Below are 27,902 nucleotides of genomic sequence, written 5' to 3'. Positions count from 1 at the left end.
ATATTTCATATGTCAGCTCAGGTCAGAAAGGTCCTGGTACAGTCACATCTCAGCACACTTGTCATACGGTGTGAAAGTGTCTTCAGGTGTGGCAAAAGCACATTTATTATAGTCACTATGACTTGATAAAAACATTGACTTCCAGTTCTAATTCCACAACAGATGGATATAGCCTCTGACAACAGTTAAAAAACAATGTTGGGGCAGCTGGGTGGCTCAGTTGGTTAAGCATCCGACTTTGGCTCAGGTCATGATCTCATGGTTTGTGAGTTCGAGCCCCGCGTTGGGCTCTGTGCTGACAGCTCAGAGCCTGGAGTCTGCCTCAGATTCTGTCTCTCTCTGTCTCTCTCTCTCTCTCTCTTTCCCTCTGTCTCTTCCCCACCCCATCACTTGCACTCTTTCTCACTGTCAAAAATAAATAAATAAATAAATAAATAAATAAATAAATAAATAAGTAAATAAATGTTTAAAAAAAGAAGAAAAAACAATGCTTACCCTTTTTATCATTTTGCTTTTTAAAAATGCCCAGGTCTTTAATTTCAAATCATTATTCATGTCATTGAGGTATGGTAAGGAGTTCCTAGCATGTGGATTTGTAACTTCCTAGCCTTATTTATTTTGTTTAATTAGACCCTTACTTATAGGAGAGAAAGGGCTCTATGGCTTTTATTTATTTTGCTCTTTCAGTTTCATCTTTAATATCTAGATACTACTTAAACAATAAGATACACATAATAGGATGTTGAAAATGCAGGAGTTGGGAATAATTATTTTTGGAATTCATAGCAGCAACAGACATCCTCTTTAAGATGTCATACCGTCTTTAACGTATACTTTTTAAGTGCCTGATAAATGCATAGCATGGTAGAGAATGCTGCAGATAGGAAAGGAAGCAGAGGAGAAAATCTCTGCCCTCAAAGAATTGACCTTCTAGTTTGGAACACAGTGTACAATAAATGGCCACAGGATGGTCAGAGGCAGGATCATGTCAGTCAGGTGGAGTTGTGAGGTAAGCCAAAGGAGGCTCTTGTTTGGGGCAAACTTTTCCCTGGTTCTCCAAGAAAGTAATAGACACAGGTTGGTAGAGAAGCAGAAGGACAATCAAGGAGGCACAGACAGGGTTGTGGAATGTTCCACATCATCGGCAGACAATGTAAAAAGGGAGGCTTGGCTCAAGGAGAGGGGTTCTGAAAGGAATTATTGAGTGACAGATCCCTTTGCTTGAAGATTTTGATTGAAAGGTTTGGATTTGATGTAATTAGTAATAGGAATAACGATTTAAGTAGTTACCTTAGAGGCTGGGGCTGGACACCTATTTGCAAACATTTGGTAGACACCAGTGATGTCACTAGAAAACTCAATTTCCGCCCTCAGGGAGCTCTGAGTACAGTGCAATAAGTGTATTGTAGCAATAGGAATAGTGACGTGCTGGTAGGGAAGCACTAAGGTGCCGAGGAGGTACAAGGAATGGTGAAGAGGCTAGAGGAGGAGCTGCCTGGTGGATGAGTAAGGCAGGTGGGCAAGGAGAGTGTGCAGGCAGTGAGGACAGCTTTTGCACAGGCAAGGAGGTGTGTGGTATTCTACAAACTAGTTTTATATGGATAATACATATGTGTATCACACACAGGATATGTGTGAGTTTGGACGTGGTGCTAGAAGGTGGGGGGGTGGGCAGAAATGTAGGAAGCTGATTTTTTTCAGGCCATATATATTAAGTTAAGGAGAATTGGTTTTATTTTAAAAGTAAAGAGCAGTGTTCTAAATAAATTTGTGTTTAAAGATGACCACTCTAGAGTTGCATTGTCCAATGCGGTAGTCACTAGCCACATGTTGGCTATTTAAATTAAAATAAGTACTATTAAAATTAAAAAGCCAGTTTGTCAGTTACACTAGCCACATTTCAAGGGGCTCAATAAGCACATGATATTGGGTAGCACAAATACAGAGCATTTTCCATCATCACAGGGAAAGTTCCAGTGGATAGAACTACTCTGGAGCGTTTTTAAAAAATTGTAATGTTTATTTATTTTTGAGAGAGAGACAGAGTGCGAGGGGAGGGGAGGGCAGAGAGAGGGGGAGACAGAGGATACAAAGCGGGCTCTGGGCTGACAGCAGAGAGCCAGACACGGAGCTCAAACTTGAGAACCATGAGATCATGACCTGAGCCCAAGTGGGATGCTTAACTGACTGAGCCCCCCAGGCGTCCTACTCTGGAGCCTTTGTAAAGCAGCTGGAAGGGATTGCCTGAGAGGCAGGGAGCCCAGATAGGAGAGAAAGATCTGATACCATCAGGGTATTTTGAGGATTTGAACCAAGGGGGTGACATTGGTAATGGCAAGAAGGCGAAGAGGAGAAGACATTTTTAGGACATTGGAAGCAATGGAAAAAATGGTAATCCATGGAATGTTAGGGGTTAAGGAGTAGGATTCTGGCTTTGGAGAACTGGCGATGTCATTCACCAATTTAGGGAACATGGGAAGGGGTGCAGTGTTGATGAGGAAAATAATCCATTCACTTTTGACTATGTCTAATTGGAAGTGCTGTAAAGTATACAGGTGAAAATGCCTGATAGGGACAGTATTCACATCTTCTGGAAGTTTGGGGACTGGTGCGCCTGGAGAAGTAGATGTAGTCATCGTCAGCCTGGGTGTGATCATCAGGGAGTATGAGGAGAGTGAGGAGATGTTTGAAGGCGGAACTGTGGGGAATGCCAGTTTTTAAAGGATGGACAGCAGATTGGGAGCCTGAGAAGTCAAGGAAGCAACTGGAAGGTCAAATGGGCTGAATCACAATGTCAAGCAAGGGAAGATAGGCTTTCAAGAAGGAGGGAGTGCTACCAAAAAGGTCAGGAACAAAATGTATTTACAGCATTTGGCAAGAACACAGTCATCTGTGGTTGAGAGCATTTTCGATGGAGACCGGAATCCGGGGTGGGGGGTTTGGGGAGAGGAATGACAAGGGAGCCAGGACGCGGAAGGAAAGGTGAACTGAGTTTTCGTATCATGGCCATGCAGGAGAAGCAGTAATAAAGGGAAAGTAAGTCCTACTAGACAGGTTTCTAAAGGTCTATTTAAAAAAAATTAGATGAGAAGAGAACTGTTTTTACATTAAAGGGAAGTTCCTATTACAGGAGCAGAATTTGGCAGGGAAAAGGCCCTTTTCTCTCATCCTTTCCATTCTCAACACACATATTGATAATTTGAAATATTACTTTTTAATGTGCTTGAGGCATTTCTGGCAAATTGGATTATGTAATTCTTGAATTGCCTTTGAGTATATGGTGTTTATATTGGCCAGTGTGGCAAAGACAGCCTAGTGTAGTGGGGGAAAAAAATCCCATGTATACTGCTCACAGTCTCTCTGACTTTAAGCAAATATTTGACCTCTCTGAACATTGGTTGCCTTGTGTGTAAAAAAGATGATTGTATATATTTCATGGGATTATTTTGGGATTAAAGAAGATATGGAATGTTTAGCACTTTGCACATAAAATGTATTCAATAAGTATTAAGTCCCTTTCCTTCCATTGAGAAGGAGGGGACAAAAAATGTGGAGTAGCATTGTTTATTATTACTATCACTACTCCTACTATTATTGATTGTAATTTTTTTCCAGAACTGGTATTTCTTTGTAAGTCAGATGACTGAAGGGGGTGAAGTTTAGGGGCTCACCACGGGATGCCTTGAACCTAGAACAGAGTCTAATATTTAATTTCTATTTAGTAAACACTAGATAACCTAAAGGATCAATCAGAGAGAGAGAGATTGAAGGTCTGCATCCAGTCATTTCACTTTACAGAAGAAGGGACCCAGGCTCTGAGAGGCGATTTACTTTGTCCAAAGTTAAAAAACAAAAAAACAAAAAAACAAAAAACAAGATAATGATGGTCTTTGGGCTCAATGCTAGACTTGCACTGCTTCATCTATACCAGTGGTTCTCACCAGTGGTGATCCTGTCCCCCAGGGCATATTTGGCAATGTCTGGAGACATTTTTATTGTCAGAACTGGTGAGAGGGAGCTACTGGCATCTAGTGGGTAGAGGCTGGGGATGCAGGGAAACATCTTGTAATGCCTAGGATGGCCCCCACCACAAAGAATTATCTGGCCCCAAATGCCAATAGTGCCAATGGTGAGAAGCCTTGACCTATGTCTTACCAACATTACACAGGCATTTATGGACTGCCTACTGGGTGGAAGCACTATTTTGATGTTGTGAAGAAAACAAAGGTTATTAACCGTTGGTCCTTATCATTGTGTGTTTACAGTGTAGAGGAGAATGATATGAATTCAGTCACTGGGACATCTCCTCTGCGTACGCATCTGAGACAACTGATTTTGTGTAATGTTAAAATTATTGATATCCATAGATGACCATGTTAAATCTCACAGGGAGTTTAAAGGGCTGCAACCTTAAATCTAAGCACAAATGAAGAAAAAAAAAGAAAAACCTCAAAATTTTACTTAAACATATACTTCCTAAACATGATATTCTGTTTTAACTTCCAGGGTGGCCAAGTTTTTCAGAAAAATGTCAGTAAGGCGATTGCTTGTATAGAAATGAAGGGGACACTATCCAAAGGAAATTAGACCATTTCATATGCTGAGGCTTCTGTAGTTTAATTATGGAGACAAAGCACATAAACTGCAAGCTGTTTAAGAATAGCAATAAGGGTGCCTGTGTGGCTTAGTTGGTTAAGCGTCCGACTTTGGCCCAGGTCGTGATCTCACAGCTTGTGAGTTCGAGCCCGGCGTCAGGCCTTGTGCTGACAGCTTGGAGCCTGGAGCCTGCTTCAGATTCTGTGTCTCCCTCTCTCTCTGCCCCTCCCCAGCTCATGCTTGCATTCTGTCTCTGTCAAAAAATAAATAAACTTAAAAAAAATAAATCAAAAAGAATAGCAATACAAATATAGCGCTATTTTGTTTTGGGTAATTCAAAATTTATTTTTGAGAAATAGCCAATGCTAGAAACTCATGGACAAAATGTGGAACAAAGTATTTAATTGTGAATTAGATAATGAAGCCAATTGTGGCTTTGTCAGATACTGTGTTACAGTACATTTACAGTACCGTATTGTTAGGTCTTCCTGTGATGTCAGTTTCCATGGGGCCAAACAAGAAATAAGGTAACATGAGGGGAAGGAAGGTGAACAGCCATGTATGTTTGCATTTGCATTTAATGCACAGCACAATTATAAGCACACTCATTGACATTTTCCCTAGATCCTTTACTTGTATCAATAAACCCCAATATCTCCTTATTGGTACAGGAGAGTTCACAACCATATCAATGGGGGAGAAGGTAATTTTATCATATTTTGAATGGGATGATATGAGAGCCTCAGTAAATAGTTCCTCCATAGTCAAGGGAGCAATTATAAATCAAGTATCACAATTTCTGATCTGCTGCTTCTCCATTTTCTTTCTTTGGATATTATTAAAGCAACAATGATCCTTTCCAAAACAAGATAGACTGGGTAGTGCAAATAATTATATTTGTTAAAGATTTTGTAATTGCCCTTTCAAAGACAACTAGCTTACTTGTTTGTAGATAGGCCAGACTTCCACCAGATGGCAGTAAACACTTATTTCCTGACTATACAACTGACTTTGGATTTAATTAATTAGTTAAAAACTTAGTACTCTAGAACCTGTCCATCATCATAGAACCTTATGAATCTCAGGGCTATAGTTTTAAATATCCCTATGTTTAGTTTGCCATCAACTGTATCAGCCACAGTTTATGAAAAGGGCCTGGTTTGTATGTTTGTGTGTGTAGGCATATATATAAATAAGGACAGTAGAAGAATATATATACGAGACCCTATACACACACACATAACTGTTATATGTCGAAATGTAAATCATGCCTGGCATATGTTAGCATCCAATAAAGATTATTTTTCCCTTCTTTTCTTTTCTAGACTTGTCAGTCAGAATTATAGGTTGTCTCTGAAAAGCCAGTCATTGGAAAGAAGAAGATAGATAATTATTTAAAAATACACAAGTGATGATTTTAATGTTACATATAATAAAAGTTGATCAAAACACATTTCATCATAAAACAAGTAACCTTTTTGTTTTAAGAAAATGAACGTGTATTAGAAGTGTTGTGTCCAGTTGGTGTTGTGTTCCATGGAAAGTTGTGGTTGTCTTTCACTTGATTGTGGTACCATCGTGGCTTTCACTGCCCACGTGTTTATGATAGTTCTGTGTCTCTCTCTCTTTCTCTGCCACTTTTCTATTCTGACTTGTGTCATGCTTTGCTTGACTTCTTTCTAGCCTCTTTGGCCATTTAAAAGAGAGCTCCCTTCAAAGGTTTAGTACTGGGTGTTTTTGTTCTTCATATCCTCTCTCTGTCACTCACTCCCTTGGCTTTAGTGGGCCATGGATTTGATCTCAGTTGTCCCACTGCCATTGAAACTCAATAACTGTATCCAAGATTGAATTGTTTCCCCATAAAACAGTGCAGTTTTCTTAGTTAAGTGTTAGAAACTTGAAAGTGATGACAAACATATTTTTCTCTCTCAGTTTACACATTCAGATTCTACTGACTCTGTCTCTGTAAAATCTTCTGAGTCTGCCTTTTCCTTTCCATTTCAGCATGATTATTTCTGTCAGGGCTTTGCTGCCTCTCACTTGAACCACCGCACTTGGTTACTTTCCCTCTTCCATCCTTTGTCTCCATCTCCTACTAAGCATGGCCAATGAGGATTTTTAATGCATTGTTTCAGCAAACATTTCCCCAGTGATATGCAAAATCTTTCTGAAGATGTGAACCCATTAGCCTATGGTTTAGTGGCCCCATTGGTCTGGGCTGGCTTGGATCCCATCCCTCCTCGTTATGGAAGCAGGAGAGAAGTAACATGCTATAGTAAATAAAGGATGTAGCTTTGGAATCGTCAGACCTCTGCTCCCAGTGACCCTGCCACTCACCAGTGGTGTGACTTTGCACAGAGGACTTCACTTGATGTGCCCCAGGGGGCTCATCTGTAAAGTGGGGGTGAAGAATCCATTCTACTATGATGATTATAAGGGGAAATGAATTAACCTTTAAAAGGATATAAAAAGTATTCCATAAGTGACATTTATCGGTCTTCTCTGAACAAGTCTTATTTTTTACCCATGTGGCGTTATCTTCCCTGCATTTCCTGTCTTCTTCACTCCTTTCCTTCTCTGCAAGTTAAATTTCTACCCATCCTTCAAGGCTTATCTCAGATGCTCCCTTCTCCATGAATAATTCTTCAATAAATTTGCCCACCACGGATCCCTCCTTCTTCTGACCTATATTATTTATAAATTATTCATTCTTATCTTATATCTCTTGTCACATTCTATTTTATATTACAGCTAGCTGTATTTATGTCTTATTTTCCCTCTTAGATTGTAAGGTCTTGTGGTCAGGGACCACATTCTTTTTGTCTTTGCTAAAATACCATATGCCACAATGTTTTGCCCATTATAGATATTCTATTAATATTTATTGAACAAACGATTGAATAGCATATTAGATCTCTCTCTCTCCAATGCCAGATTTATAATTTATTTTTTAACATAAGGAAATATTTCCTTTAACCTCCTAAAAGATTCAGGAATCTTCACATGACCATGTCTTTTTTCTTCTTCTTTCTATTAGAAATAATATTTTTTTGGTTCATCCTTAGTCTAATTACTTTAATAATTACTGCTATTATTTCATTTAGAGAAGGAAAGCATCAGTATAACTAAAACATCCATTAAAGCATATATTTATTTGGTCTTCAGTTAATACTGATAAATTTATATAGTCATAGATATATTTGGGTGGCTTCTCCTCCTTTTTCTCTTTCTTCCCCTCTGCTTCCTCCTCTTTCTCCTCATTATTATTATCCTTTAATGAATTTACTGAAGAAATAACTCCATATTAGTTATTGGAGGGACACAAAGATGAGGCAAGATCTAACTGATCTATCACTATCTTTAGTATTGTTGCCACAGACTCGAGTTATAAAATTTAATGACATATAATTAGTATGATTAGGCTTTGGTCATAGACTTTTCTCATTTTACCTATGAGGACCCTGAATTCCAAGGTGGAAAGGTTGGCTGAGTGACCTTTTCTATAAAGCTCATGGGTGTGTCTTCACAGAGCAGAGTCTGAAATTTAGTTCCCAGACTTCCCTTAGGGATTATAACTGGGTGACCCAAAGTGGATGAAAAATGTGAAGACTGAATTTCACAAAGTCTTTGTGGTAGAATATAACTTGTATTTCAGAGGGCATATGTGATTGTGTGTTTCACTTAGGTATGTTACTTCCTGTTCCTGTACACATTTTAGTTAGGCTACATCATGGTTCCAGTATGAATTTCCGTCACAGTGTCTGTGGTGAACTACTGCAATGCTTAATGAATAAAAACTTTGATCACAAGATATATCCATGTTTAAACATGTTGCATATCTTTTGGAAGTAACTTAGCTATCATTTTAGTATGCACAGTTTTTTAATTTGAAAAAAAATCTGAATTCTTCAAATTGAAAACAAATTAAAAAATACAAAACAGTGATACTTGGCTAAAACAGCCGGATAAACCCCTCCCGGGCACTATGCTGGAACTGCCATCACCACCAAGTAGAAGTGTGTCTTTTTGTGTTTGATTAATCAGTAGACAGGGGACCAGTTAATTCACTATCTTTTTGGCTTTCTACCTTTCACTCTTGGATTCCAAAAGCAAGAATAATCCCATTTTGGGATTAATTCTTTTATTTGTAATTCAAGGGAATTTAAGGAGCCTGAGAAATGTGTCTCCATAGAAGAAGAAAGTTCAGCCTCAAATCTCCCCAACTGCTGGCCTAGCACTAACAGGCAACTTGTAACTGGATTCCCATTTTCTTACCCCCTCCCCTGCCTCCCACTGTTAGTTCTAAAACTTGAGAGACTGCGGTCATGTGACTCTTGGCTGGCTTCTGCTTTCTATCCATTCCTCTCCCTTGGACCCTCTCCCCACACTTCCTGATTTGTTTAACCACAGTTTAGTTTTATCTGATCTTAGATTTCATATAAATGGAGTCATATGAGTACTTACAACATACTTACAACATTTTTAAGAATATATAATTGACATCACTTATATTAGTTTACATGTACAACACAATGATTTGGTATATGTATACATCGTGAAATGATTACCACAGTTAAGTCTAGAAAACATCCATCACCATACGTAATTATAAAAAATTTTTTTTCTTGGATGAGAGCTTTTAAGATCTATTCTCTTGGCAACTTTCAAATATGTAATACAGTCTTGTTAACTATAGTCGCCATGGTAGGCATTATATCCTCACGACTTACTTTCTTGTAAGTGGCTTTTGTACCTTTTGACAGCCTTCACCCATTTCACCCAGTCCCCATGTCCCACCTCTGGCAACCCACCAATCTGTTCTCTATGTATGAGCTCAGTTGGTTTTAGATTCCACATGTAAGTGAGATCTTATGGTATTTACTTTCTGTGACTTATTTCAGTGTTGTCAAGGCCCATCCCTATCGTTGCAAATGACAGGATTTCATTCCTTTTTATAGCTGAACAGTATCCCATCGCATATATATTTTTGAGATCCATCCTTGTTGTTATATCTGTAGCTCATCACGTTTATTGCTGAGTAGTACTCCATTGTTTGAATATTCCACCTTTTATTTATCCATTCTCCTATTATATGGTAAGTATTTTTGTCTAAACCTAATTTCTGGCCATCTTTTATGTCCCTACTGTTGTTTTATGTTTTGTCTCCCCTGCTCATTGTCCTCAAATGAATGTGTCAGGTGTTTTAGTTGATTTTCGTGGGGTATGGTAACCTCTATATACACAGTTTGTCAGCCGAGCAAAACTTTATTTTGTATTATCTTTGATTATTGCTTGTGTATTCTGTTAATTTTCTCTTTCCCTTTTCAGGACGCTGGTTATCTGTTAATTGATATGCCCTTCTCTGGTCCTCCATGGCTATTTTCTTTTTCCTAATTTTTAATTCTTTATATCTTTCCTCTGTATTGAGAGATGCCTGTTTATTTTTTTTTATCCCTCATTTAATATAGCATTTTTATTGCTGTCAACATGGAGTTTAATTTTGTATTCACTTTTCATTTTTAGTGAAATCTTTCTTAATTTCTTTTTATAATTCTTTATATTTAATATTATTATTTATGTAATTAATTCTGTGTTATATTTTAGCTTGTTGTGTAGTTTGTTGTCTTTACGTAGAGGAAATGTTTACTTATGCTTTCTTGAATATGCCAAACCATTTCCTGAAAATTTATTTTGCATTATACCATAGAAAATATTCAGAAAGGCTCTGTAAAAAGAATTTCCACTTCTAACATGCTTTTTAATCAGTCCCATGTTGTTGTTTTTTTTCCTTCCTTCCTTATTATCCTCAGCAAGTGGACTCTGTGCAGAGCCAGATGGATTGAGTAGATGGTCTTTTTATTCTATTTTTTATTAATTTTATTTTTGCTTTAATTTTAATTTAATTTTATTTTAATTGTATTTATTTTTGAGAGAGAGAGAGAGCATGCATGAGTGGGGAGGGGCAGAGAGAGAGAGAGAGAGGGAGGAGAGAGAGAGGATCCCAAGCAGGCTCTGTGCTGTCAGCCCGGAGCTCAATGTGGAGCTTGAACTCACGAACTGTGAGATTATGACCTGAGCTGAAACCAAGAGTTGGATGCTTAACCAACTGGACCATTCAGGTGCCCCTTTTCATTCTATTTAAAAAAATATCTTTTGGGGCGCCTGGGTGGCGCAGTCGGTTAAGCGTCCGACTTCAGCCAGGTCACGATCTCGTGGTCCGTGAGTTCGAGCCCCGCGTCAGGCTCTGGACTGATGGCTCGGAGCCTGGAGCCTGTTTCCGATTCTGTGTCTCCCTCTCTCTCTGCCCCTCCCCCGTTCGTGCTCTGTCTCTCTCTGTCCCAAAAATAAATAAAAAACGTTGAAAAAAAATAAAAAAATATCTTTTTAAATTTTTATTCATTTTTGAGAGACAGAGAGAGAAGGAGGCGGGAAGAGAGAGCACGAGCTGGGGAGGGGCAGAGAGAGAGGGAGACGAAGAATCTGAAGCAGGCTCCAGGCTCTGAGCTGTCGGCACAGCTGTGAGATCATGACCTGAGCCGAAGTCGGACGCTCAACCGACTGCGTCACCCAGGTGCCCCTATTCTATTTTCGAAAATTCTCAATCCTTTTTCAGTCTTCAGCTGAAGGACCAACTGAAGGACACACTGCAGTGCGGGTCTCAGGCCCAGCAGATGGCGACTCTGTGTCCCTGGTTTCTCCTGCACTTGCTTCTCTCTCCTATTCTCTGCTATTTCTACAGTGTTAGGCAGTGTGATTCCCACATACAAAGCCACAGTTCTTTCTCTTCTCTTTCTTCAGGCAGTGCTTCTCAGAAAGCCCTCTGCTATCATCTGTTCCCTTGACTTTCTGCCCATTTGTTTTCCGAGCTTTGTTGCATCTCGATGGTCATGGAAAGACAGAGGTAGTGGGACAGTGGATGGGAGTCTGGGGAGACCAGTCTCCGCTCAGTCTAACAATGGCTCCTCAGCGGTAGACACTTCTGTGTAGGTTTTTGGTGGGCAAACACTTGGGGTCTCTGAGTGGATGGACAAACAGTGGGAACCACAGCATGTATCTTACTTGTGTTCACAAGGCTGTTAGCTTGAAGCGAGGTTGAAGAATGCCAGGAGATAAAAACTGGAGAGGTATCTGCTTCTCTTCCAGCATCGACTGTTTTGTAATTACTGGCAATTCATGGTAGATTTGGGTTTAGGTTGTTTTTCAGTCTTCGTTTTTGATGGGATTGAGATTTTTTTGCTTTGCTTTGCTTTCTTCTTGATCTTTTTCAGCACCTTCATTGATATTTGGTACTAAGTAGAGAGGACATTCCTCAGAGCCACTAGCCAAGTGTCATTCTGAGAAAGACTCTTGATCTTACATTTTAAATGGTGACTTTATTTTTTTTTAAGTTTTTAAAATTTATTTATTTTGAGAGAGAGAGAGAGAGAGAGAGAACTGGGTGGGAGGCAGAGAGAGAGAGACAGAGAGAGAGAATCTCAAGCAGGCTCCCTGCCACCAGCACAGAGCCCGACGCGGGTCTCGAACCCATGATCCGTGAGATCATGACCTGAGCTGAGACCAGGAGTCGGCCACTTAAGTGACTGAGCCCCTTAAATGGAGACTTTATGTGGTTACATGTTACATACACTAACATATTCATATTGAAGTGGTTAAAATCGAGTGAACAACTCATTATTTAAATAAAAACACCTTACAAGTCTGTTGTTTTACAAATTATGAGCTGGTTATTTCAGTACAATGCAGACATCCTTTTGGGACTGTGTCATCAGGTGGGAGTCAGGAGGTATGGATTCCAGCCAGCCGGAAATATGTGGATTAACACTCAGCATTTCTAAAACTCATCAACCTCACTGGAATGACCCCTAAACCCCACAATACTCATTCAATAGCCCTCATATCCAACATATATATCTGGTATATGGCTCTTCTTTTGCTTGATTTTCTTATGTATAGAGCACATGGAGCATGATCTCGGATCATTGTTAAGACTTTCCTTTGGTCTAATTTGAAAAACAGAGTTGTTGGTTAGTGGGAGATTTTGTGGTGGGCAAAATGGTGAACTCTTTTGAAGGCTTCCTCAGAGGGTGTGAGATCGTCAGCTCTCACTTATGCAAAGATGTCAACTGTGCTAATATAAACAAAAGCCATAAACTTGGCATTTTAGCTCATGTCTCCTGCAGCTAGAACTTGAAGGTAATGTTTTAAATTGTAATATTTAGTGATGGTTTCTTTCTTAGGCTTTTTTAATATTGAGTTTAGTTAAGGATACAATAATGAATTGAAGATCATTGGTCTTGTTAATGTGCTGTTAATAGCAATTCAAAACTGTTTTTTTTTTTTAGCTTAATCCTGATTATCGAGATGCTCAAAATGAAGGAAAAACTGTGGTGAGTGGAATTGTTTTTTCCCCAACAAATTCCAAAAATATTGTGCATATTTTATATGAACAAATTGAAAAGTTAATAGAAAATTTGAAGACTAGGGATTCTGAGAGATTCTCTGACTAGAGGCTATGAATCACAGATAATAAGTAAAAGATGATGCACTGACATTATAAATAGATGTCTGGTAATAGGTATTTAGGGAGATTTCTGGCAACTTGAAGGCCATTTATGATGGAGCACTGATGGCCATGGGCATCTGGGAGGTATGGTGGGTCTGGGTTTACTTTTCATAAGTGCATAGAAATTAGGAAAGACAAATTGAATTATGGTATGATGATAGTAAAAGGGCACAATGGGACAATCTTTTCTGATTAAAAATAACTTGGGTTCTATTTATGGGGAGAAATTGAGGCATCAAACAACTATATGACTGATTTTTCTGATATTATGAAGCATCCCACTCAAAAAACATCTCAATCTTATTTAAAAGCCAATTTTCATTAAGATATTTATTATTATTCAGCCTGCTTTTTCATCACCGTTGTAAAGAAGATGATGTTACGAGGACAGTAGGACTTAATTCAATAGAAAGTTCTGAAATTCAGGACAATTTGGTGTGATGCAGACAAAACCTGGTTGATGGGCTGGCTAGAAAGGTGTATCTATATACCTATATGTATTTTCAGCAATTTAGCTAGATATTTGGATGTAAAATAGACACAGTGTATAATTTAATTTTCTTAGGAATTTGGCAATCTCTTTTGGAATTGCTAAGAATGATTACTACAGCATTCAAAATTCCACCTTTTGACAGAATGAGTTGAAACGTTTAATCAAAATGACTACTGTCTTTGCACTGGCCCTCAGCTTTATGTTTTATGAGGATACTGATATGAGGGAGGTGAATCAAATCGGAATTTCTGGACCTGAGTCAATCCCGTTTGACTTCTTTCTCCATCTGACTATCAGGTTTACAACAGAAGTGAAACTGAAGTATCAGGTCTTTGGCCCAACGAGTACTTTAATTTGTGTCAAAATGTCCTTAAACATAGAAGTAGGCTTATTAAATGGGTTGGATCATTTATTTATAATTCAATTTTCTCCCCCTGTGTGGATTCTTTTCTCCTTGGTTTTCAAAAGCTGGCCCAGGATTGTTGGGTTCTTCTTTCCCCATGATTTAGAAAACGCCATCCATAACCATGTTTAAAAGCTGAGTCTTTGGTTCTTACTATAAGCTGGTCGATGGTCTCTTGCCAATGACTGCCAGGAACACACCAGTTCTTAAATGGGGTTAATTGCACATTGCATTTACATCCAAGGGAACTGTGGGGCCTCTCAGACGGTGCTAGAAAGAACCTATGGTAGGAATTGGGCTTGTACAAGATGACTTGGGGAGGATTTAAAGAAGTGGGGCTCACTGTGGGTAAGAATGCTGGCAGGAGGAGGAAGTATCTTAATGCATTTTTATCTATAGGGAGGGTCGATGAGAGCCAGGCCAACGGTGTGAGTGCTAAAGAAGAAACACTCATTTTAGCTAGGGGAAAGGGATATCGAATCATTTTTATGGCTTGGACAACATTGACATGTTGTCAGTATTCAGATATGATTATGGAGCAGTGTTGTTTTGACGCGATCCATCCCGGGCATGGAGCGGCCTTGTCTGATGTTGGTGTTCTGTGAAATCGTTCACGTTCGCAGGAGGACACCGTGGCCTGGCTGTGAGAGTCAGGGTGCCCTTGGCAGCACTGAGCCTGCCCGATCACACCAGGCCAGCTGTCGGATGTCAGGAGTTGCCTTTCTCTTTCTCAAGGTCTTTTTTTATGAGATTCTATGTGACTTCTTCAGCCAAGGGAGTTCTGCTTCTAGCACCACTGTTAACCTGTACGGCCTTGGACATGTAAGATAGCCTTCCTGAGACTCCATTTCCCACCTGACTAATGGGATGAGGATGCTTGCCCTACATACGTCACCTCTGTGCCGTGAGGTTAAAATTCAATCAGATAAAGGGAAACCTTTTGAATAAAAGATATTTGTAGGCTAAAAATGTACGTTGTTTCGATTAAAAGGGCATTGCATCAAACTTCGAATTGTGCAATTGAATTACATCTCTTTCAGCTTATCTCCTTTTGCTACATGCTGTTTGGTGATGCTTCTGATGCTTCTGGGCAGGGCTGAGTGGGAGAGAGAGTATGAGTGATAGAGTATGAAAGTTTATGGAGCAGCACAGAAAATATAGGTAATGAATCCATGGTGAAGTTTGCTGTTTGCGCCCATCAAGCTTTTAGTTAGACTTCGTAGATTTGTTTCCTTCTATATTCTGAGATACAAGTTCTTCATTCACCTCTGAAGGTGAGAAAGAGTACTTTTCTGTGAAGCAGTTGCTACCAGCAGCACTTTAATTGCATCTGGCACAGGTGGGTCTGCTTTGCTGTGGAAGTTTACGACTGGATCTCATCTGCCATCTCAAAGAGATGTCCAACTGGAGACATTTGATTTCATCTTTCTTCTATCCTTAATCCCTAGCTTGAAAGTAAATAAAACTGAAGATATGGAACACTAAAGCTAACAATATGGCTTCTCATGTTATAGACCATTTGCCACCTAGCAATAATTATGTTTCTGTCTAGAAAAGAAAACAAAGGAGCAGTTAGAGCTTAGCCTGTGAAAAACGAAATCAATTTCCCCAAACAGAATGCTATCTCACCCCAGATCTGGGTTCCAGTAATGCTGAGTTCACTGTGACCATGCTAATTATTTTCTTTCCAAATTTTCCCTTATGTTGTCTATTTAATATCCAGTTAATACTTTTTCCTGTAATTTAGAAACCTTTATCAAAATGTTGCCTTCCATTTTTGAAGTTTCAAAGGTTAATGCATGGTGCCACTGAAATGCGGCGGTGTGTGTCAGAGCTCCCATTAAGACCCAAATTGCTGTATTTATTCTACAAAGGAGCCTATTATTTCCAATCTTACAAATGTACAGCATCCACAGGGACCCTGTAAACATTGGAACTGTGTCAAGCCCAGCTGGGAACCTGACAGTCATTAGTTCCTTCTTGAAAGGCTGCATCTTTTCAAATGGCTCTTTGAAGGGGATTTTTTTTTTTTTTTTTGGAATAACACCACCCATTTTCCCATTACCGTATTGATGTGGAATGTGATCTGATTTTTAAGGGAGTGTCTTTTGTCGATGCTGGGGTCTCTCAATTTCAGCAATATTGATATATTGGCCCAGAAAATTATTTGTTGTGGGGGGGCTGTCCTTTACATTGTAAGATGTTTAGCAGATCTGTGGACTCTGTGTATTAGATACCAGTAGTGGTCTCCCCTGCCCCCAGTTGTGGCAACTAAAGATGCTCCTGGAAATTGCCAAATGACCCCCGCTGCGGTCCAAACTCTCTGCCTGTTGAGAACCACGTCTTTGTGCACAGACACACATAAATAGCAATGTTCTAGGAACCATGATGCTTGGCTGAAATGTATTTGAAAATTCTGTCTCATAGACTTTTTTGGGGGATGGGGGACCAGATTATGAACAAAGACCCCCACATTTCCATGAGTTTTTACTCTATATTCATCATTGGTAAGGTGATAAAGAAAATAAAGGAAAAAGAGTCCTCATAGGAAATAGTTTAAGAGTAACAGATTTTTAAGGAACCATGCAAGAGAAGTGTCTGCAGCTTTAAATGGCAGGGTTGTGTCTGTTACATAAAGTCAGCAGTGAGAGCCCTGGAGAGTCTGACCAAGAAGACAGATGCCTGCACATCATTATGCTTCCTTGGCCGTGGCCGCACACAGGTCTGCAGCAGCCCTGAAAATGCATACATTATTTCTTACAGAATGTCTCTGGCTCCTAACAACAGATTGCAACGTGATGTCTCCGCTAAAAATTCGATGACTCACAAATGAGTCAACAGAGAAGGTGTTCCAGGAGGCTAGCTGCTGTGTCTCCACTGGCAGCCCCAGGACCGGAGGGAGAAGCCGGGTGAACCATTGGTTTACTCGACTGGCTCCTCCTAAGGGGATTTTCTACTTGTAGAACCGAGATTCTGTGTGCCTTTTCTTCCAAGTAAAACTGCTGGTTTTATAAGAGCCCAGCAGACTAGGTTAACATCCCGAGGCTCTGCGTTACCTGAATTGAGAATATTTTGGATACCTAACTGATATTAAATCTAACACCTGTCTAAGCTCTGTTGTACCTTACATGGATTTTCGTGACACAAGAGGGAGGGCATCGCGCTTCTGTAATTCTGTATAGGTAACTAGTGTTTTTGTGGCTTTTTTCTTACTTAAAAAAGAGGTGGGTTTATAAACAAAAGCTACAGGCACACAATTTTGAACAGAACTGCCTTCATATTGTAGAAATATAATATTGATTTTTATAGATCTTATTGATCTATAGATCTCATCTTTCAGTCTTATAGATTGAAACCTGATCCATACATTTAAAAGATTGCATACTTATAACTCATTATTCATGTATTATTTTCTACAGATTTTGAGGGGCTGCCTTGAACTGTTTATGAAGGAGAATTTGTTAAGCAAATTAACAGAGTGCAAGAGATAAAAAGCAGAATGTATGGCATTGCTTTAAAAACTGCTATGGATGTTAGAAGTTCTTTTCACACATAAACAATTGTTATGCTACTTATAAATGGAGTTTATCTATGTTATGCTATGTTTATCTATGTTATGCTACTTATAAATATATATAAGTAATATATATAAATATAAATAAATAAATATAAATATAAATAAATATAAATATAAAAAATAATACTATGTTATGCTACTTATAAATATGCTACTTATAAATATCTATGTTATCGGTGGAATTTATCTATGTTATGCTACTTATAAATGGAGTTTATCTCCCCCCCGCCCCAGGAACATATACCTTTAGGGGGTATAGTTGTGCATTCCACTTATACTATGTAATTAAAACTAAACCACAGGTCTTAAATAGTATGAATAATACAGAGTGACCTTTTTTAATTAGCCCTAATCAAGGTTTTTCTATGTCTGGCAAAAATTTTATTGCTCATTATAAGAGTGTCAAAATAGAGAAATCCCTGACTACTCTTGTCTGGAGTCCCCAGAGAGGTATACTAAAGGGGGTGTGGTAGGAGGGCAATCTAGGAACCTGGATCGGCTTTCTTTTTGTAAGTCTTGAAAATTAGTTTTATGAACATTCCAAAAGGAGAGTGTATGCACTAGGATTTGACTTATATTAAATGAACTCACAAGTGACTGATGTATAAACTTCCATGCCACCTTTCAGTTGCTAAGTAAATAAATATAAATCCTTTGGTTAGTTAGTGTATTTTCTTGGAAGGGAAAATCCATAGCAAAAGCTAAGTTATAATTGGAAGATTGGTGTGCAAGAGGCTCAGAAAATTAGATGACAAATATTCTTTTTAGGGATATGGTATTCCACCAAAAAGACAGGAATATTAATTTTTTGCATCTCTGCTAGCAGTGATGAGAGAAACTGTTCAATTTTGTTCATTGAATCTCTGCTTATTTAGGTTACGTGATCATCTTGTATTAATAAAGACTGTCTTCAAACATGGCTCAATATGATTGATTAAATTTTATTTTCCTTAATTAAAGTCATATTTTAATTGTGTCTTTCTAATAAAACACTGAAACCACTTGTTCCACTTGTTCTCAAATCCCTTTGCTTCCACATTGAAAGAATCCTTTGGATTATTTCTACAAATGACTGATCTTGTCTGTTGTTTCCGTGTTCCTACGTTATGAGGCACTCTTCTCTCACATGTATTAATTAGCATTCATTATGTTCGTGGTTTTCTCTTTTGGCTGTAATAGCATTATAGAATCTAGAAAAAAAGCTCTTTTGTGATATTTCTTTGTGACTGTAATGCTCCTGGTCTGTTTCTCCCCAAGTTTGCATCTTATGAGGACATAATTAAAACAAACTTCCTTTTCTTTCCTTTAGAATTATCACTTCTTGTGTCACCATTCCAGGGAAAACTGCTTCTTTGCCACCCATGTCTCAGTATAACACCTGGGTTTTCCTGTTGAGCTACATGGCAGTCATCAGAGAAACAGCATACTTCTGACTTCCTGCTTCCTTCCCTCCCTCCCTCCCTTCCCCCCTTCCTTCCCCCTCTCCCTCTTTTTCCCTTCTCTTCCTTGTTCCTTTCCCCTCCCTCCCTCCTTCTCTTTCACAACTTTGTCGATATGTAATTCACATACCATAAAGCTCTCCTATTTAAAAAATGTAAATCAGTGTTTTTTTTAAAAATGTTTTTATTTTTATTTTTGAGACAGAGACAGAGCATGAGCAGGGGAGGGGCAGAGAGAGGGGGAGACACAGAATCTGAAGCAGGCTCCAGTCTCTGAGCTGTCAGCACAGAGCCCGATGCGGGGCTCGAACTCACAGAGTGTGAGATCATGACCTGAGCTGAAGTCGGACACTCAACCGACTGAGCCACCCAGGCGCCCCAATCAGTGGTTTTTTTAATACATTCACAGAGCTCCAAAACTATAGCCAGTATCTAATTCTATAACATTTTTATTATCTACCAAAGAAATCCTATATCCATTATCAGTTGCTCCCCATCCTCCCCTCCCCAGACCCTGGTAGCCATGAATGTACTCTCTCTATGGATTTGCCTAAACTGGACATTTCATATACGGGCTCATACAACATATGACTTTTTGTGTCTGGCTTCTTTCACTTAGCATAATGTTTTCAAGGTTCACGCATGTTGTAGCATGTATCTGTACTTCATTCCTTTTTATGACCAAATAATATTCCATTGTGTGCATATGCCACATTTTGTTCATCCTTTATTTGATGGGCATTTGGGTTGTTTCCATATCTTGACTTTTATAAATTCTGCTGTGAACATTCATGGACAGGTTTTGGTGTGGAAATGTATTTTCATTTTTCTTGGATAGCTACCTACAGTTAGAATTGTTGGTCATACATTTAACATTTTGATGAGCTGCCACACTCTTCTTAAATGGCCACACCATTTTATGTTCCCTCAGCAATATACGTACTGTTAAAATTTCTCCACAGTCTCACTAACACTTGCTATTGTCTGTCTCTTTGACTGTAGCTATCCTAGTGCGTTTTACTAATTAGTAATGATGTTGAGCATCTTTGCATGTGCTTATTGGCCATTTCAATATCTTCTATGGAGAAATGTCTATTCAAAACTTTTGCTCAATTTTAAAAAATTTTTTCTTTAATTTATTTTTAAAATTTACATCCAAATTAGTTAGCATATAGTGCAATAATGATTTTAGGAGTAGATTCCTTAATGCCCCTTACCCAGTTAGCCCATCCCCCCTCCCACAACCCCTCCAGCAACCCTCTGTTTGTTCTCCATATTTAAGAGTCTCTTATGTTTTTGTCCCCCTCCCTATTTTTATATTGTTTTTGCTTCCCTTCCCTTATATTCATCTGTTTTGTCTCTTAAAGTCCTCATATGAGTGAAGTCATATGATATTTTTGTCTTTCTCTGACTGATTAATTTTGCTTAGCATAATACCCTCTAGTTCCATCCACATAGTTGCAAATGGCAAGATTTCATTCTTTTTGATTGCCGAGTAATACTCCATTGAATATATAGCACATCTTCTTTATTCATTCATCCATCGACGGACATTTGGGCTCTTTCCATACTTTGGCTATTGTTGATAGTAATGCTATAAACATTGGGGTGAGTGTGTCCCTTCAAAGCAGCACACCTGTCTCCCTTGGATAAATACCTAGTAGTGCAATTGCTGGGTTGTAGGATAGTTCTATTTTTAATTTTTTGAGGAGCCTCCGTTCTTTTCCAGAGTGGCTGCACCAGTTTGCATTCCCACCAACAATGCAAAAGAGATCCTCTTTCTCCACATCCTCGCCAACATCTGTTGTTGCCTGAGTTGTTAATTTTAGCTATTCTGACAAGTGTGAGGTGGTATCTCATTGTGGTTTTGATTTGTATTTCCCTGATGGTGAGTGATGTTGAGCATTTTTTCATGTGTTGGTTGGCCATCTGGATGTCTTCTTTGGAGAAGTGTCTATTCATGTCTTTTGTCCATTTCTTCACTGGATTATTTGTTTTTCAGGTGTTGAGTTTGGTATGTTCTTTATAGATTTTTGATACTAACCCTTTATCTGATATGTCATTTGCACATATCTTCTCCAATACTGTTGGTTGCCTTTTAGTTTTGCTGATTGTTTTCTTCGCTGTAGACTTTTGCTCCATTTTTAATTGGGTTGTCTTTTTTTTAATTTAATGTTTATTTGTTTATTTTGAGAGAGAGAGAGAGAGAGAGAGAGAGAGAGAGAGAGAGCAAGCGAGCCAGGAGGGGCAGAGAGAGAGGGAGGGAGAATCCCAAGCAGACTCTGTGCTGTAAGTACAGAGCCCTACATGGAGCTTGAACCCACAGACTGTGAGATCATGACCTGAGCTGAAATCAAGAGTTGGACTCTTAACCAGGCACCCCTAATTGGGTTGTCTTGAGTTGTAACTGTTCTTTATGTTCTTTATATATTCTAGGTATAATCCCCTTATCAGCTATATGTCTTACAAATATTTTCTCTCATCCTGCTTTTTTCTTTTTTAAACAGACACTATTTTTAAGAGCAGTTTTAGGTTCATGGCAAAATTCAGTGGAAAGTACACATTCCCATATGCTCTCTGCCACCACACAATCACAGCCTCCCCCAGTATCAACATTTGGCACCTGAGTGGTACATTTGTTACACTGCTCAACATACTTTAATGTATTATTATCACCCTGAGTCCATAGTTTACATTGGGTTCACTCTTGGCCTTGTACATTCTATGAGTTTTGATAAAAGGAGCCACCATTTGACATGTATCCACTACACATACATGTATCCACATCCATCAGACAGGATAGTTTCACTGCCCTAAAACTCCTATGTGCTCTGCCTTTTCATTCCTTTCTCCCCCCTACTGTCTGGCAGCTATTGGTCTTTTTATTGTTTCCATAGTTTTGCCTTTTTTGGAACGTCATGCAGTTGGAATCATACAGTAGGTAGCCTTTTCAGTTTGGCTTCTTTGCTTGGCAATATACATTTAAGGCTGCGTCATGTCTTTGTGGCTTGATAGCTCATTTCTTTTTAGCACTGAATAATATCCCACTGTTTGGATGTCCCATAGTTTGTTTATCCATTTGCCTACTTATAATGTACAGAAAGTCTTAAGTATGCTTTTTCCTGATCAATAAACATAGTTTGTGCTTACTGAGTAGAAGCAACTATTATGGGGGGGTCAAACTATCTGGGGAGAGTTTGCCAGACCCCTGCCTTCGTTCAACTCTGAATTGTGGTCTCTGTGGAAGACATATAAGTCAAAGATGACAGGAGCTACCAGGTGCTTCTGGGCTATGTGGGATTTAACAGCTCACAGCCCTGCTCCTGCTTAGGAACCCTGGTGATTCCTCTGCCCGTTCACATTCAGTGGTGCTACTGATTTGCACACCATTTACAGAAGACATCAGAATGCAACCACAAGGGAAATAATATTCACAATCTTGGGATGGAACTTCGAGTGAATGTTTTGGAATGATCAGCTGTAATATCTCATTGTCATAGTGGTCATTAAATAACCGCGTGTCATTGGGCACGGCCTGCTTTCATTTGCCTTTGGAACACCACTTCTCTTGTCCACTTTTGTTCAACTTCCTGTGACAGTACAGTGATACTCTTTCTCTTCTCTCATTTTTGAATTTTGTTTCTTTTGATAAATATGCATACTTATAGGATGCGTGTAATTACCAAGCTTCTATTACATTTGCTCTATCACATTTTGGTTTCTTGTGCCTCATCATAGTCTTCCACAGGGATTGAGACTTGGTTTAAGTAGAAATATGTAATTACCATTCTTGTGTGGCCACTTGCTTAAGAGAGGGTGTACTAGATATGTTGACTGAGTTTCACATCATTGTGAAGACTTCTTTTGTGAAGATCCCACTTTATTTCACTTGATATGCCACAATAGTATGTTTGCAGATTAATGGAACAAGTTGATGAACTGAATGGGAATATTGCTGTTGATTCCTTTTCTCTTCAGGATAATGTCCCAGTTATGTTTTGGAAATTAGTCAGGAACTTTGAAACACTACCATGTTGACTCTTTAGTTTTTGAAATCTGGATGATTCAACATACTATGTCTTGTCTGTTCACCTTAAATGTGGAATGGTTAAAACTACTCTGTAACTAGGTTTAAGACAAGGTAAGGGAGCACAACTCTTATGACTGTTAGTGCGTTGGTTATTTGCCCAGATCAGGCCTTCCCTCATGAATGTGTGACTTATCACTTGGTAATAATTATCTCTAAGATTATGAGGCTTCACTTGCCCTTTTTGGATGATGTAAAACAGACATCTCTATAATCCAATGAAGAGACGCTGTTCACATTTAAATCCCACCTTCTGATTCATTGAAGAGTTTAGGAAGAAACCTGACAAAAGTAGGTAACTTTGTGCCTCTTCAACAGAGAGATGGAGATCTTCCAACTTCAAAGAAGAAACGCCAGGCAGGGGAAAAGATCATGTACACTTTAGTCTCAGTACCCCATGGAAATGATATTGCATCCCTCTTTGAACTGGATGCCACAACTCTTCAGAGAGCTGACTGCCTGGTCCCAAGGTAAAAACAATTATATGTATACGGCTAAATAATAACATTTCTTTGAGTGATTGTAGTGGGAGGTAAGGAATGAAAATACAACGTTAATGGAACTTTTGTGATATCAGTGGAGTAAGCATAAGTGAACTAGTGTGTAAAAATCATGCTTCTCTTGTGAGAAGATTAACATAGTTTGTTTCATTCTCATAAATAATTAAAATGTGCAGGACCGAAGAAACTGTGAAAAATTCATGACGATTATTTATTCTTATTACTGGTATGGCCTTTGCTTTCTAACATGAAAAATAATCAGGGGAATTTCTATTAATACTTATATCATTTATTTCTATTATGTCAAATTTCAGATTTCATTCATTCATTCATTCATTCATCCATGTGTTCATTTCTTCAGTCATTCAGTCAACAAACCTTTACTGAACTTAACAGACATTGCCCTTGACACTGGGAAGTGAACAGTGAACAAACTGGTTCTATACTTAATTTCGAATGAGGAATAGAGACAATAGAAAAATAAACATAAAATACCAGAGCAGGTAATAAAACTGCTTTGAAAAAAAACTGCAGAGTTGTATTAGGTATTAGTGTTCAGAAATGGCCTCTCTAATTTAGGACATTTGGGACCTAAGTGTGAGAGGGATGGGGAAGTGGAATTGGTAGTGAGGTAGCCAGAACATAAGGTAAGAGAATGTCTTACCTTCTTTTTTTTAAGTATTCTTTTTTTAAATGTTTATTCATATTTTGAGAGAGAGAGAGAGAGAGAGAGAGAGAACACAAGCAAGGGAGGAGCAGAGAGGGAGTGAGACACAGATATCAAAGCAGGCTCCAGGTTCTAAGCTGTCAGCACAGAGCCAGACGCGGGGCTTGAACCCACAGACTGTGAGATCATACCTGAGTTGAAGTAGGACACTTAACCAATTCAGCTACCCAGGAGCCCCTGTGCTATTTTACAGTTTTGAAAATCAGTCTCTATTGCACCTGCCTTCATGAATGAACAAAGTCATGATGCTGATTGAGCCTCTCTCTTTCCTGGAGCCCCTTGGCATTTTATTTGGGTCTTATTGGTCTTAATGCTTTTTGCCTCCTGTTGTAGGATTTATTTATGTCTTATATTTCCTACTTAACTCTCAGCAGCTTGGAGGCAGAGAACTTATCACAATGCTTTTGTTTTAGCAGGTATTTTATACATATTTGTTAAAGAAATGATAATAATAAAAGGTCACTAAGATGATAATGTTTGAGTTGGATCAAGTTCTAGCTGTCCTTTCTCAGTATTCCCTCACAGTTCATACACAGTTGGTTCTGTTTTTTTTCCCGGTACACTGAAATAGCAAATACCGAGCCATTGCTCCTAGAAGACATGAAGGATTAGGTTCCTATGAGCCTCTGGTCACAATATTTTCATCAGTCAATAACACGTAATCTTGTGCTATGTGTATTTTTGTTTAAAGACACCTTATTTTTTTTTTTATCTATTGTTGAATCATTAATGTTAAACTAACAGTCATCAGCACTGTATCATGCCTGAATGAAGCTTATCTAACATAAGTATTTTCTCCATAAGGCACATCACAGTCTTGTCCTTAGGAACACTGGACAGCACTGCAGCACTATGCCTGAGGCTGTTTTAAACAGCAGACTCATCAACAAAAAGCACAGAAATCTGGAAAAACATGGCACTGGATAGATCATGAAAAGGATGCTTATTTATAGTCGGAGCAGAAACGAGATGGCAGAGTGTTGCCTTGTTCAGCCTCACTGGAAATGTGCACAGTGGGGACTCAAATTTTTTGCCATTCTGTTCATGTCCAAGAATGATTGCAAAAGTGCCCTGACTATTGGTTTTGGGGTTACAAATACATTTTAGGGAATAGCTGAATTCACAAGTGCAGAATCCATAAATAATGAAGATTGGCTGTATATACTTTTTTTTTCTTCCTAAGGCCACTACTGTATTTTTTCAATTATTATTTTTAAATATAATTTATAGTCAAATTGGTTTCCATACAACACCCAGTGCTAATCTCAAGTGCCCTCCTCCATGCCCATCATCCACTTTTCCCTCTCCCCCAACCCTCATCAACCCTCAGTTTGTTCTCAGTCCTTAAGAATCTCTTATGGTTTGCCTTCCTCCCTCTCTAACTTTTTTTTCCCTTTCCTTCCCCTCCCCCATGGTCTTCTGTTAAGTTTCCCAAGATCCACATATGAGTGAAAACATATGGTATCTGTCTTTCTCTGTATGATTTATTTCACTCAGCATAATACCCTCCGGTTCCATCCATGTTGCTATAAATGGCAACATTTCATTCTTTCTCATTACCAAGTAGTATTCCATTGTACATATAAACCACAACTTTTTTTTTTTACTTTTTTCATATTTATTTTCAAAAGTAAACATGTTGTTAGAGATGCGATGGAAGAGGCATGGGGATACAGAAGGGCACTAACATGCTGGTGTTTTCCCTTTTGCAAGCTAACAACTGACCCACCCTAACAGAAAAGATGAAGGTTAAAAGAAGAAATCTACTTGTCAACTTTGACCAAGTTCTACATGAACAGTTGCCCCCAAAATCATAATGAGAGTCTCTCACTGAAAGAATACTTTTGCACGCAAATGATTACGCTACAGAAACTATGATCAGACAGCTGTGTTAACTGACATGGCCACTCAGTCAGTGGTTCTCAAATCAGCATTGCCTGGAGAGGCAGCTAAAATATTCATTGTTGGCCCTACGTTTGGAGTTTCTGATTCAGTGAACTGGGATGAAAGCCTCAGAATTTGTATTTCTAACAAGTGCCCAGGTGATGCTGTTACCACTGGTCCAGGGACCACACTTTGAGAACCACTGGTCTAGGTAACAATACCACATGTTTTGAAGTAGTCTTTGGTTCAGAACTTTTTCCTTAAACCAGACTGACCTATACTTGAGTCAACTAGTCTTTAATATATTCATATCATGTATGAAACTGTTAAATATGTTAATATATAAGTGTGCTAATTTTTAATCATCTGTTTTTTGTATTATTTTGCTTTTAGGAACTCATACGTTCGGTTAAGGCATTTATGTACCAACACGTGGGTAACAAGTACCAGTATCCCCATAGACACAGATGAAGAGAGGCCTGTTATGTTAAAGGTAAATGTTTTTGAGAATTGTTTGATGCTTTTGAAGTTTATTTATTTTGAGAGAGACAGAGACAATGTGAGCAGGGGAGGGGCAGAGAGAGAGAGAGAGAGAGAGAGAATCCCAAGGAGGCTCCGTGCTGCCAGCCCAGAGCCCAATGCGGGGCTGGAACCCACAAAGCCGTGAGATCGTGACCTGAGCTGAAGCCAACAGTTGGGTGCTTACCTGACTGAGTCACCCAGGCACCCTATGAGAACTGTTTAATTTTTAGACAAATGTTGTATGATTAGGATCAGTGGTGATTGACATGTCCCTTACAATGTGTCCTTACCAATATTAGAGATTATTACAAGCCATTTCCTCAAGTATTCATTTTGCCAGTTGCTTAGGTAGCTGAACTAAGTGGCTTGGCTGCAGTGGGGCTGTGATTCAGGAGGATGCTAGCACAGGTACCAAAAGCGTGGGAGCAGCATGTAGAAAGGGGAGAAGATTCCAGGAGTACATTCTCTCTATTCTGTTGACACTGAAGCAAAGGACAAGTGTGCAAGGATGTGTTTCTAGTGGGCTTTGGGAACAAGGCAGGAATGGGCATGGAAAATCTGTGTGTCCCTTCAGTCTTTCATAGTGGATGATGCAAGTGGGAATTATTGTATTTGGATGATCTATTCCTGTCTTGTACTTCTTTTTTTTAAGTATTTATTTATTTGTTTTAGAGAGGGGGGTGAGAGTGGCAGAGGGAGAGGGAGAGAGTATCCTAGGCAGGCTCCACGCTCAGCATGGAGCCCCATGCAGGGCTCTATCTCATGACCTTGAGGTCATGACCTGAGAGGAAATCAGGAGTCAGACGCTTAACCGACTGAGCTACCCAGACGCCCCTGTCTTATATTTCTTAAACAATATTAAGATGTGTTAGTACCAGAAAAATATTGCAGATTTTAAAAAACAACTAATCTTAGTGTAAAAAACACATTGCAGATTGGAACCTGCCAAACAAAAGAAGATAAAGAAGCATTTGCCATTGTGTCTGTCCCGCTGTCTGAGGTCCGAGACTTAGACTTTGCCAATGATGCAAATAAAGTGCTGGCGACCACAGTTAAAAAGCTGGAAAATGGTACAATAACTCAGAATGAAAGGAGGTTAGTAATTTTGTTA

General features: G+C 39.0%; 1 protein-coding gene across 2 annotated transcripts in view; it reads left to right on the top strand.

Annotated features, from left to right (window-relative positions):
* The window catches only part of ITPR2 (inositol 1,4,5-trisphosphate receptor type 2), a 490,724-nt gene that overhangs the window by 112,566 nt on the left and 350,256 nt on the right, over positions 1 to 27,902 (top strand). For both annotated transcript variants that reach the window (XM_049627177.1, XM_049627176.1), the window contains exons 10-13: positions 12,939 to 12,983; positions 23,477 to 23,628; positions 26,663 to 26,762; positions 27,726 to 27,886. In XM_049627177.1, the coding sequence (XP_049483134.1) occupies positions 12,939 to 12,983; positions 23,477 to 23,628; positions 26,663 to 26,762; positions 27,726 to 27,886 (458 nt within the window). The remainder of the gene's footprint in view (positions 1 to 12,938; positions 12,984 to 23,476; positions 23,629 to 26,662; positions 26,763 to 27,725; positions 27,887 to 27,902) is intronic.

The sequence above is a fragment of the Panthera uncia genome, chromosome B4 (assembly GCF_023721935.1).
Source record: "Panthera uncia isolate 11264 chromosome B4, Puncia_PCG_1.0, whole genome shotgun sequence".
NCBI classification, from domain to species: Eukaryota; Metazoa; Chordata; class Mammalia; order Carnivora; family Felidae; genus Panthera; species Panthera uncia.
The sequence above is the reverse complement of the archived record's forward strand: the minus strand, read 5'-3'. Positions and strand labels throughout refer to the sequence as shown.